This window comes from Carassius auratus, chromosome 19 (genome assembly GCF_003368295.1).
Source record: "Carassius auratus strain Wakin chromosome 19, ASM336829v1, whole genome shotgun sequence".
Lineage (NCBI taxonomy): Eukaryota > Metazoa > Chordata > Actinopteri > Cypriniformes > Cyprinidae > Carassius > Carassius auratus.
The window spans coordinates 6719705-6732924 of NC_039261.1; the positions used below are offsets into that span (position 1 = coordinate 6719705).

At 35.7% G+C, this 13220-nt stretch overlaps 3 protein-coding genes across 4 annotated transcripts; 1 reads left to right on the forward strand and 2 right to left on the reverse strand.

The window, feature by feature from the left end:
- Positions 1-6820, reverse strand: mapk15 (mitogen-activated protein kinase 15). Its single transcript, XM_026288567.1, has 14 exons — positions 6061-6820; positions 5390-5488; positions 5189-5218; positions 4555-4645; positions 4239-4369; positions 3983-4146; positions 3762-3901; positions 3556-3613; positions 3271-3408; positions 2664-2769; positions 1864-2197; positions 1116-1222; positions 839-982; positions 1-440 (listed from the first exon to the last, which is right to left on the reverse strand). The coding sequence occupies exons 1-14, from the start codon at positions 6127-6129 to the stop codon at positions 261-263; spliced, it is 1791 nt and encodes a 596-aa protein (XP_026144352.1). The 5' UTR covers positions 6130-6820; the 3' UTR covers positions 1-260.
- A 145-nt stretch (positions 6821-6965) lies between these two features.
- On the reverse strand, positions 6966-10428 carry vps28 (VPS28 subunit of ESCRT-I). Of its 2 annotated transcripts, none has more exons than XM_026288572.1 (10): positions 10367-10428; positions 9819-9875; positions 9654-9682; positions 9525-9562; positions 9284-9373; positions 8926-9031; positions 8676-8777; positions 8358-8411; positions 8171-8262; positions 6966-7788 (listed from the first exon to the last, which is right to left on the reverse strand). In XM_026288572.1, the coding sequence occupies exons 2-10, from the start codon at positions 9856-9858 to the stop codon at positions 7668-7670; spliced, it is 672 nt and encodes a 223-aa protein (XP_026144357.1). In that variant the 5' UTR covers positions 9859-9875; positions 10367-10428; the 3' UTR covers positions 6966-7667. The 2 variants fall into 2 exon arrangements, with proteins under 2 accessions (XP_026144357.1, XP_026144356.1); XM_026288571.1 differs by having other exon boundaries at positions 7607-7788; positions 9819-9923; positions 10367-10391.
- A 362-nt stretch (positions 10429-10790) lies between these two features.
- aunip (aurora kinase A and ninein interacting protein) lies at positions 10791-13174 on the forward strand. Its single transcript, XM_026288579.1, has 3 exons — positions 10791-11119; positions 11281-11437; positions 11593-13174. The coding sequence occupies exons 1-3, from the start codon at positions 11015-11017 to the stop codon at positions 12594-12596; spliced, it is 1266 nt and encodes a 421-aa protein (XP_026144364.1). The 5' UTR covers positions 10791-11014; the 3' UTR covers positions 12597-13174.
- Positions 13175-13220: the final 46 nt, after the last annotated feature.

A 13220-nucleotide genomic window follows, 5' to 3' on the forward strand; every position in this document is an offset into this window, starting at 1 on the left:
AAAGATGTTCTCTACACATTTAATAAATGTTTTCACCACATATTTACAAACAAGATGTTGACACTTGAATTTAAACTATTCAGAAAAAAAAGTTACTGGCAGCACTAATCTGGGATTTCCACAATGGCGATCATCTTCAGAGCATGTGATGATGATAATTATCTTGTCATGTGAAATCCAGTATTTCTATTTGATCTGGGAGATTCCAATGGCTGTCTGCCTCCTACGGTGATTTCTCCACCAATCTCACACTTTACACCTTAGTGGCAATTCCTAAGTAGATTGTCCAGTCCACTTTTGCTGATAGTCCCATATGCCTGAGAATAACTGCCTAGTCTGGCACGAGGATCGCCGGCTGCAGAAACATTTGAAGTGCTCTGGAAAACCTTCTTGCTGAACCTTGGAGGAAGCTTGGCATCACGTGAATTAGACCGCTGGTTCTGTACAGTAGGATATTAAGATATCATAATGAGGAAAAAACATATCAGACATATCATTTATTAAAAACTAAGTAATGAAGGTGATCTAAGGTACAAAAAGACTATAGCATAAAAAAGTAGAATGCAGACACTAGAACAGATGGCAGTAAGACCTCCTGATATGCGTCAAAACTGAGGGGGATTTTCAACATGGCATTGCTTTCTAGCTTGTGACATACAGGTACACAGCCTCAACCAATAGATTGTGTCGGGTGACTGAATGTTCCCAGGTCAGAGTAAACAAGAGACACACAGGTCACATGGGTTTTACGCAAATTGGAAACATTAATGGTTGAATATATGGTAGCTGTGATTTTCTGAAACATTTTTGCCCCACCAAAAAACAAAAGGCCACTCACCAAGCGAGCAGAGGTGACACATAACCCAGGGGAAACAATGGGTTCATCCTTGCGAATCAGGGGATTATTTTGGGGCTGTGATAGTGTGAGAGAGAACGAGTTTGTGCGTGCCACAGGGGCAGAGCGACCTCGCTGGTCTACACCCTGATTGGAAGAAATTAACAGATGACACATTTTAAATGGACACTGCAAAAAACTGCACCATATAACCACATAAAATGACTTTAAATGTTGAATAGACAACAGCTCTTATATAAAATGAAACCGCAGGACGTACCACAGGCCCATTAGCACCATCTGCAGGCAGAATATCTCCAGTATCCTGATTCCTCCTCCCAATCTGCTGGGAGTGAGCTGGGTAGTGGTGCAGTTTGACTAAACCATCTGGAAAATAAATGGATAATACCTTTTATGGCTATCTAATGAGTAATATTCATTTCAAAATTTGTGGTTTTAAAATGTTTTTTTTAATTAGACTCTTGTTAACCAAGGCTGCATTTATTTAATCACAAATACAGTGAAACTATATAATTTATGTATAATTTAAAATAACAGTTTCTAAGTATTCAGTGTTACAAGATCCTTCAGAAATAATTCTAATATGCTGATTTGGTGTAAAATAAAATGTAAAGAAAAAAATTAATTTTATTTACAATGTTAAATGTCATTGTGCTGCTTATATTTTTAAATGAAAAAGCAAAAAAAAAAATAAAAAAAAAATACTTTAAATTCTTTGATAACCAGAAAGTTACAAAAGAACAGCATTTATTTTAAATTAAAATATTTTGCAACATTATAAATGTTTATTAAATGCACCTTGCTGAATAAAAATAATATTTTCTTTAAATAACATTCAATAGTGCATATGCTATGTAGTATAGTTGCAGTCTATTCTATGGTAGTATATATTCTATCATAAAAGTTGAAACCTTCAGTGAGCAAAGCCGTATGTGCACTACACGTAATAGAATGTATAAGTGTGGCAATTGAATGGTCCTGTACAACCACTATTAAACAGAACTCACTAGGCATGTGTGTGATGGGGTTATATGAGGTTTTGACCGCACTGGGGCTCACTGCTGGGCTGGTGCTTTCAGGAGCCGAGTGTGTTTGCTCAGGCCTAGTGAGAGGTTTCGCAACAGCTGCTCCAGTTCCATTAGAGCTCTTCTTGTCATTAGGAGATTTCCTGTCATGATCTCCATCCACGCTACGCTTGCCTCCTCTTTGAGACCCAGCAACTGTTTCCTTGCTTTTGTCTATTCCACTGTCCCCATTCACTTCTGCAGTCTTCTCCTCTGATTTCTGTGCGAAATGAGGTTGTTTGTGCATCTGCCGACTGGCCCTTTTTTCCAGGATCATCTTTTCCAGGAGAAATTGGACAGTTGTTTTTAAGCATTTGCTCATATATTATTGATGTAAAAATACAACAATTCAAAAGCTGGGGTCGATTAAATTTTTCAAATTTTTAAATGATTTTTAAGGCTGCATTTATTTAAACAAAAAATACAGTAAAACAGTAATATTGAAAAATATTATGACAATGTAAAATAGCTCTCTCTATCTACTGTTTATTCTCTTAAAAATAAAAATCATACCGAACCCAAACTTTTTAAACTTCAGTGAACGATTATTTATGCTCAGTTTGTGTGATAAGTTTTCAGGAGAAATGATTTTTGTCACTGTGGAACAGCATTTGTTACCATAACAGAAATCCTATGACTGTGTACACTCACAACATTATGATTGTTCAAAACAAAGCACAAGACAAAGATCAAAATAAATCTGTGCAAAACGAGAAAATAATGAATGGCAAGTGTTCACTCACCTCATAGAGTTTGTTTCTGTACTGAGTAACAGAGAGTTGGATGTCATCGTCCACTGGCAAAATGACATCATAGGCCAAACTAGGCTCTCTGGCTGGGTTGTGAAATCTTACATGACAAATAGAAAGAAGAGGGATTATTATTAATTTATATATTAAGTAAATAATTTATTTGTATAACAACAATGCATTTGTAGCTGCATAACGTTACAGTTGAACTACTGATGTCACATGGACTATTTTAATACTTAAAATATTAAAATGTACTTTGTTTCTAGGCCTAGGAACATTTCAGTTGCATTGCTGTCTATGCAGGGTCGGAAAACTCTCGGATTTCATCAAAAAAATATCTTAATTTGTGTTCTTATGGGTTCGGAACGACATAAGAGTAAGTCATTAATGACAGAATTTTAATTTTAGGGTGTACTATCCCTTTAATAGCCATTTATCAATTGTTATCATATTTTAATTTCATTCAAATATAGTGCACTTAAGATCGAAAACACTGTGTCAAGTGCTGTGATTATGGAAATTAGACAGGGTCAATTTTGATTTCATGTTGATTTACATTATAATTTAAAAATGTTAAATAACTAAAAGCAAAACTGACTTGGAAACATAAGGGTGCTGCAGAGCTTCCTCTGCACTGAGTCTCTTGTCTGGATTGAAAACCAGCAGGCGCTGCACTAAATCAAGGGCATCCGGTGGCACTGATGCCGGCAGAATTTCATCTAATGGCACCTGAGGTCTAAACACACGTTCACATCAAACATGGTTATGATGTCAGCAGAGTCATCATTCAAGATCATCTAAACGACCACAGAATGAACAATGAAGACAAACTGTTAAATATTAACATTATATAATACATACATATAATACATATAACACATACCTAAGCAGCATTCTCTGAATCATAGAAGGCCCATACTCTGATCTGATAGCCAACACATCTGAGAAAAATATTACACAATCCTATTAGCAAAGTTTGTTTTGTGATTTTAATAAATTAATAATTGACAAAACAACCCATAATTCTTTGCGGCTGGTTTATTTAGTTGTTGCCTGAGAGAACAAGTCTCATGTCAAATTCAAACTCACCCTCTGTTGAAGGATGTGGAATGACGTTCATGATTCTTTCGATTTGATTAATGGAAGACGTCCCGGGGAAGAGAGGCTTGCCCAGGAGCATCTCTCCCAGAATGCAACCTATGCTCCACATGTCCACACCTTTTGTGTACCTACAAAAAATAGAGGACCCATTATTATAATCTACTATATATTATGATTAATAGATTATAAAATGTTAGAGAGCCACGCACCTACTGGATCCCAAGAGAATTTCAGGGGCTCTGTACCATCGTGTTGCCACATACTCTGTCAAGGCAGGATTCACAGCATCCTCTTGGGTCTGGTACAAGGATCTTGCCAAGCCAAAGTCACACAGCTTCAGAAAGCAGTCTGAGTCTAGTAAGATGTTGGATGGCTTTAGGAAATAAAAATAAAAGAATGATTTAAACATTAAATGGTTTAAATCAATTCTGTAGGCATGAATTCATGTTAAAAGATGTGACATACCTTTTGGTCCCTATGAATGACATTGCCTGAATGAAGGTATTTTGTCGCTTTAAGAAGTTGGTACATAACATAACGCTTATGAATGTCTTTTAATAGACTTCCTTTCTTTATTACTGCATGTAGGTCTGTGTCTGAAAAGAAAAGTCAGTGTGAATATAGTATACGCATTGTGAACAAAATCAAATTACGTTAATAACAGTAACTTGGAATTATGTATAATGCCATAAAGTGCAATTAATTGGAATATAATGCTGTGAAGAGTACTGGCTACTAAGTGCAAAAAGCTCCAGGATAGATCAGACAAATGGTCTCTTACCCATGAATTCAAACACAAGGTAAATGTCTTTGTCATTTTGGGCTCTGATGACATTCAGTAATTTAATTATGTTAGGATGATCCCCAAACTCCTGCAAAAGGGAAAACAAGAAGGAAGTTTGATACCTTAACAAACACAGAATTAAGTTTTTAAGGTGATTATTTTGTGGGGTCAGTAGACAAAATATATGAATACTTTTATTGAGCAAGGACGCATTAAATTGACCAAAAGTGACAGCAAAGGAACTGATGTTACAAAAGGTTTCTAATTCAAATAAGCAGAACAAAATATGAGCACAACAACTGTTTTCAACAATGAGAATTTTTTTTCTTTTTTTTTTTAATAACACCAAATTAGCATATTAGAATAATTTCTAAAGGACACAGGAATAAATTACATTTTAATATATACAGTATATTGAAAATAGAAAACAATTATTTTAAATTATAATAATATTGAACAATATTACTGTTTTACTGTATATTTGAGCAAATAAATTCAGCTTTGTGAGAATTAGAAAATACTATAAAAAAAATGTATCTTACCAACAACATACTTTTGAGCAGTACTGTAAATGTGGTTAGAAACATGAATAATTGGTTTCTAAGGTTTGGTCAAAGGGCAATAATCTTACCTGGAGGAACATAATTTCTCTGAATGTTCTCTATGGGAAAATACAGAAAATTTGATACAGTTAAAAAAAAATGAATAACTGATCTGAATAACTGAGGTTTTCCTATTCATACATACAGTAGAAGTAAAATAGTTTTGTATATTTTGTTGCTATGTCAGACCATTCCTTATTCTCCACCTCTCTATTTAACTTGTCTCTAACCTGAGCATCTGTTCGATTCCTAAAGGCATCAAAGATTTTCTTCACAGCAACAGTCTCTCCTGTTTTTCTGTCCACAGCTTTCCAAACAATTCCATATGCCTGTGATGCAGATAAGAAAGTACACCTTAATAAAATTATAGTTGATTGAAGGAAAACATACAGTGTATGACTTAATGGTCAGTTGTCAGGGAAGGGTTGCCATGAAACCCTCATTTAAGTAATTTGTGCTCACTGCAGTTTGCATTTATTTACTGGAGTGACAGAGGAGAGATCATGCAGTCCCCAGAACCTTTGTGTACTGACTGTAATTATTAGCAATTCAAGCAGTTTTCCTATGATGTTTTCTGCCATTACTTATCCAAAGGGTGGCCTTTCTTTCCACATACATATTTTATGTTAGATTTACTATTTTGTAGATTAGATTTTTACTCCAAAGTTTCAGTTCTAGGTTGGATTTAATACAAATTATTCCTGAAATGTTATTTAGGAAAGTCCAGCTGGTCTAATTCAAGACAATGAACATAACAGCAAATACATTACCCTGTCTGGCTGTTATATAGCCATGTAAGATTTTAAAAGGTTCGTCTTGGCACTTTTTAAACACATAAGGACAGTAAATTAACATCTAAATTTTATAATTTTTTAATTCTAAATTTAAATGAACATCTTACCCCTTTCCCAAGTCTTCTCTTGATTTCATATTTCAGAGTGATGTGTTCTTCCACCTCTGTGATGTTCATTCCGTCTATTTCCTGTTTTGCCTCTTAAAATGATTCTTAAAGTTGATTGATTTTGATCATGGCAGGAATAAAATCCTGGCTCCTTGAGGAATGCAGGATTGCAACAAAACAGATTTAATAAACTAAAACTAAACACAAGATCCACTGACGTCAGGAGTGAGCTTTTTATGCCGAATAATAATTCTAAACACGAATTCAACACGCGTTTATCTTAATCACTGTTGACCATCCAAACATTTAAACGGAGTTATATAAACTCTAATCTCTACCTGCTAAAAGCAAACGTTCGTGTCCTTTGTTTCACCGTTAATATATCGGTGGCTGCTCATGTAGCCTTGTACAAAGTTACGCATCGCTTGGGTTTGTAATTGTTTGTCGCCATGGAGACGACACATAGGACGCAATCTCTTAAAGGAGCCGCATGTTTGCTAAAAGTGCGGTTACATTAGAGAAATTTCAGTTATATACTTATGTACAAAACATTGCCTACACAGAAGTCACTTTCAAAACAAGCAGCTTTTGTTTGGTCAGCACCGCGAACGACCAACTTAAACCCATACTTGATTGTTTGGGGAAATCTTTCGCCAACAAAATCACGAAAAATAAAATCCGACACAAATCACCCTTAGTATAGGGTTTAAGAAACCTGTCCAATTTGCTTCGGTTTGAATGTAATTAACATGGCGCAGATATGGATATATGATGCATTACTGTGTCCTGTCTGCTAGTAGACATTATATTTAGGTACTCAACCAAATGAAAGTGTTTAATATAATTGTTTGTACATATAATCAGAGTTGTCCATATAATCACAAATATTTATTTCCAAAGTATTGTGTTTTATTTCAAAACTATTTTATTTACATAGGTCATTTAATAAATATGCCTTATTACATAAAGTGAGCTAGACCAACACCATGCCAAGGAAAGAGTTCTTAATCAAGCTTTTATAAAAGTCAAGTTATAAACAAATGTTAAAGTACTGTAAATGAATGAGCACATTTCACATTGTCATTTAAATACTGAGAAAACATCTATTAAAAAAAAGGAAAGTGCATAGCTAGGGAAAATAAAATTCAGCACTGAGAATTCAGTATCAGACCTGTTTCTAGAAGATATTATGAGATCCATAGACTATCAACTCATATGTTCATTCAAGATATGTATTTATAGAGGCAAGCATCCTTTTCCTATAATAAACTCCTTCCTATAATGCACTCTTTGCATCTCAGTTGGCTACTGTATTCGCTATTGCCATTCTAGGGAACACTTTCAGTCTACCATGTGATAGAAAAATCTCTTTACATTACACAAAAAAAATCTACTACTATTAATTTTCAGATCTGTGAATAACATAAACCTGATTATATTACTGAATAACATAAGCCATAGTAAGCAGTACTCTAATTAGACTTAAAGTTCCTACATTCCTACAAGAGACACAGGCAAAATAGGGATAGTGAAACAAAGGTTTGGTTATATAAAAAAAAAAGGGCTAGTGGAAAGGAGTTAAGCGAGCTCAGAGAGGGAAGGAACATTTAAGAAGAGTGTAAGAAACGATTAAAGGCGTTGTAGGCAGACTCCAGGTCAAACAGCATCTGGCGAACCTGGGAGTCATCCAGCTCATCAGATGCAGACATGCTGCTTAGTGTGGTCAACCTGTGAGGAAGAACAACACAGTGAGCATTGCTTTTACAGTGCAGGGAAACTGAAGTTGTTTCTCAGGCAGGTTGATTTAGTTGTGGCTTTAGATTTTTGCAGATGAGCAATTTTATTTAATGCATTCTTAATGTGATTTGCAAAAATTACTCCAGTTTTTGGTGTCACATAATTCTTCGGGAATCAATCAAATATGCTCATTTGGTCCTTAGCAAACATTTCTAATTATTATCAATGTTAAACATTTGTTTTATCCCAGGATTTTTCTATGAATATTAATGAAAAAAATGAAATACAAAGATTTAGCAAAATTATAAATGTCTTTACTGTCACTTTTTCTTTTTTGAATGGTACTGTATTTCTACAGAAAAACTAGACTTACCAGAGGCTGACTTTGTCTTTGGCCTCTGAATCTGGAGGCATGTTGCTCATTCTATTCATGGTCTCCATGAGCTCTCTCAGGTCAGGCTGGATCTATAAAACAATGTTCTCCGTTAATCAGACTTAAACTGTCTCTAAATAACACTAGGTTAATCTAATTAAGCAGATGTATTCTGTGAAATGAGTACCTCATCCATGGCACGAATCTCAAGTCGAAGTTTGTCCATCACTGTGATAAAGAGCTGCATAAGAGAAAACCAAGATTAAAAAGGGTAAAAGAAGCAGGTTTTGCCAGTTATTATGATTGCTAAATGGCCACACTCTTCTGTGGAGCCCTGGATTATTTCTTCTAGTCTGATGAAATAAATCTACTTAATGGAACTGTTGGGACAAGAAGGGATCCTCTGTGCTCAATCAGTAAACACTGGGGCGTTCTGGCATAACCTCAATGAGCTATTCATTCTAGGCTGCATAAAATTACTATATAAAGTGTTCAAGATACATACAGAAACTATGTCTGCAATGCAGCGATTCAGGTTGCCCTTGTCATCCTTAATGGTGATTGGTCGATCCTCTTTGATCCTTTCCATAGCCAGCGGACAATCCAGCTGTCAAAAACACACAGGGGAAAAAAAACAAAACTTAAGCATACTGATCTGCATGCAATTCACTGGACTAGCAAATTACTACCCAAAGATACGAAAGCGCATTAAAATATAATAATTTAGAGTTACATGAATGCAAAATAAACTATACCCTGTATTTGCGACAAAAGTCATCAATGGAGCCCACATCTGATCCCTGGACTTGTTTGAAAGCAGCCTTGTACTGGACAAGCAATCTTGAGCAAGCCCCTGTGTATCTGCAAAAACAAAACAAATATTTATTAGGCTATATAAATAGATGTAAATAAGGGAGTGGTCACACTGACAACAGTTTATGGGCAAACAAATCCCATTGTCTATTGTTATAGATCACTGATGGATGAAGAACAGCTCACACAGAAGTCACTCATAAAACTTCCAATCATGTGGACTCCTATTAAAATTTCTGGATTTCAATGTGACCACACCTTAATTCACAATGTTTTGCACAAACAAATTAAGTGACTAACTCGTTTGGAGTCACACAGTCCTTAATGTAGGCTTTTTCCAGGGCCTGAAGTGTTTTGACCACAGCAAACAACTCTGCCATGTTGTCATACCTTTCAAAACAAAATAAAAAGTGCATTAATTGCAACCCCATCATATAATCACCATTCTGAATCATCTTTATTGTGACATCAATCAATAAGACAAATAAATAAAGAGACTCAAATTAGCCATTCCTGAACAGTATGATGTTGGTTAACTTACTTTTCTCTTTCTCTGGCATTTTTGTACAATTTCACTTCCTGTAACAGACAAAAATGTAATTTAAACACAGAGGAATGATGACAGATGAGTCCATTATTATAACTTATGCGCACAATTTAACATTATTACCTCATACAGTTCTGGTTTGTTGGCAGGTGCTGGTTAAGTTAAAAGCAGAAAGGCAAAACATATAAAATCAGATATGAGACTAATGAAAATATGTGTAAGTGTAGAAGTAGTATGAGATGCTTTAGTTTTTAAGAGGCTCATGATAAAGCAGGTTCCCTCACTCACCTCCTCCCATCCCTCCAGAGGCAGGTATTCCATGAAACATGATGAACTACAAAACAACTGAAGCGATAGTCAGATCATTATGTTGGGTTTAGCCACGGGTCAGCGCTATTCTCAGTGGAATAAATGATATACACAGTGGTTGCATGTCAAAATCGACTGATCTGATCTCAGTGTGTTTATATACACATTGTGGTCAAGAAAATCCAGTTTAAACTCACAGACAGACAGACAGACAGTGTGTTAGATTTGACACATTAAGGGAGCTGACTGATGCCAGGTATTGTGAATCCTAAGCGAAGTATATAAAACAACCGCTCATTTTGTTTTGTTTATTTCCTGACAAATACACAGCGATGTTAGCATAGCTAACGTTGGCTAGCTAAGATATTGCTTCCAGTCCGCTGCCAGAGTACAATAGACGTTAATTTCTCTCGTTAATTCACACCTTATATACGTCTTTAACGTTAATGTGTTATAAGATGACATATTATTAAAACATTCAAGTCATTTTTAGCAAAAACTCACAAGGAAAAAGATCATTCACTCACCCTTATATTGACGTCACCCACCGTTGAAAGCTGACGTATCACGTGACGTCGCCGGATTATTTCGTAACGTCTTGCTTTCGCTGATTTATTCTTTATTACAAAACTTGTTTATGCAAATAATTTACAATTTAATCTCAAGTGATAGGAATTTTTATTTATTCAATTTAACATTCGAGGAAAACTGTAACATTTATGCACACGTTTCATGGTAACGGGTTGCCAAGTCCCTTTAATATTTGCATACTAATAAATATATCTTTGAATATAAAATACACTATTCACTCACTTATGAAATGCATAACTACATGATAATAACGGTTTGATATAATGTTTTATACATAATCGTAAAACGATAACATTCATTATTATAACCAGTGCTATTAATCTAGCAGAACTGATTTATTGGTCATTCACAAGAATATTTGGCAACCGAGAGTGTCTTTGAATACGCGCGCGGGAATTACAAGACAGCTACAGTGAACAGAGGAGCTGGAGAAACTGTATCTAAAAAACTGAAACGTAACGTTGTAAATGTTGATATCGAGTGTTAGCTTTGTTTGTACACGAGACTTTAAGCGTTTCAGGTAATTGTTTGTCCCGTATATAAAGAGAGAGGCTGGTTATTTGAGTGTGTGGGATTTGTAAACAATGAAATCCACAAAGAACACTAAAGTGAAACCTGCAGCATCAGCTAAAGAAGAAGAATGTGGAATATGGCTCGACACAAAAGAGATAAAAGAAAAGAAACAACAGGTAACAACAACTGAATTCTAATGAAATATATTTAGACAAAAATATTGGAAATATTATTTTCATTTTGTCTTCGTAAAAAAAATAATTAATACTACATGAGAGATGAGGGATCTTAAATTATATTTAATAGATCTTAAATTATTATTATTTTTTTTTCTCAGAAACAGCTGACCCGTCCAATATCCAAACTCCTGAACCCACTCGCGAGATCAGGGGGATACAGTGTGGCAGTCGCACTCAGCTTCACTCAGACCAAACTCAACATGCCTGTCACGAGACAAAGCACTATATCGACCTTCTTTTCACCCAAATCCAGAGGTAAGACACTCGAGAGTTGTTTCATCGTGTAACTGTCTCAGATTACGTTTTATATATATATATATATCTTTAATGTGATGATAAACAGTTCAAACTAAATAATAACTAATAATAATTACCTTTTTTCTTTTTCTGACTGCGATTTGTTTGCCCAGACCCAAACCCAAGTGTGGCTCCTTCTGGATTGTCCAGTTCCATGCACACAGAGGCACGCACCGGGGGCAAACGGAAACATGACGTGACCTTGGAGCCATCTGCAGAGTCACCCAGTCAAATATCTGAGGTGTACCGTGATGAAGATTTTGAAAGATTGTCAGCCAAGGACAAAAAAGAACAGTCTTTTCTCCATTTAATATGCGGAACTGAGCCAGAGGAAGAAGAACCGCCTGAAAAAAGGAGACATGTTCTCCATTATACAGAAAATGTGTTAGAGACACAAGAATATTGGAATAAAGAAGCTTCAAATGACTATCCAAATCAGACAATTCCTGAAACTGAGACTTTCTTTCATGAGGAGTCCCCGGAGAACTATGATCTGATGGTCTGGAAGCCCTCTGAAGATGCACATAAGCATTACCTTAAGTCTCCAGGTCCTAAACACACGGACAAACATGATTTAAGAGATCAGAAGGCCTCAGTTAAGGGGTCCATCTTAACCTCTAGGCCTGTCAATGAAATCCACAAAAGATGGAGTGCTTCTGTGAATACTAATAAAAATCAGGAGCAGACTTGGCACAAAAATAAGGCATCACCCATGAAACCGAGGGGGAAAGAGAATAGCTGGCCTGCATCACCTATTAAAAATGCTCCAACATCCCCTTTTAAACGCCATCTAATTTCCAGTCCAGCTAAGTACAGGTTGAAGGAGAAAAACACTTTTCCCCTCAAAAAATCAGGTAAGGAACTTGCAAACGCAGAGATGGCTGGAGAAACCCTTGCTACATTGTTCACTCAGGACTCCGAGGGCTTCTGTGTGATTGCTCATCGTGACCAGCACTTAAGGAGCCCAGTAAGAGACCACAGCAATTTATCTGTGGGGAAAGATTACGGGAATAGTCCATCTGCCGCTTCTTTAGAAAAAGAGGAGGAGGAATCAGATCTAGAGCCAGAGATGCTTTTCACCCAAGACTCAGAGGGAAACCTGGTCATCAAGCATTAGCCAGTGCTGAATACCAAAAGATCAAACCATTTTAAGTGTTTTCTATTGATTTTTTTTTTCTTCGTTTTGAAGCTCTTGTTTTTTTTTTTTTTTTTGTAATTCAAATTCAAAATAAACATTTGTATAAGTATAAAATAAACCCCAAAAAATGTTTGTTGTGTAATATTTTATAAAGATTCACTGCTTGCCAGCAGATGGCACCGAGAAGCTTTTACTGTCAATGTTTGTTGCGTGTAGAATCCGTATATTTTAAAGTAGGACATGAGGTGTCACATTAAAAATGTATACAAGCTGAGTACATTACAGTTTAAAAGCACTATCATTTTAAATTAATTTATGTTTTGTATTGCTTTAAATTACCAGCATGGAGCTTGGTGAATACTTCACATTCTGTTCTCGTTTGCCAAGTTGATGATTCCCCATCGCTGCTCTGTTTAACTTTGCTGTCAGGGACAGAATCTATTTGTTTCAATAAAGAACCATGTGCTGACAAATTCACTTATTTTTCATGCATTTATAATAAATGCCATGGACTCCCAAATGTAATGATCCCCTTGTAAGGGACCCCTTCCTAAAATATAAAAGCAGATTCATGTATAAAACCCATTTATACTTTGTGTGAAA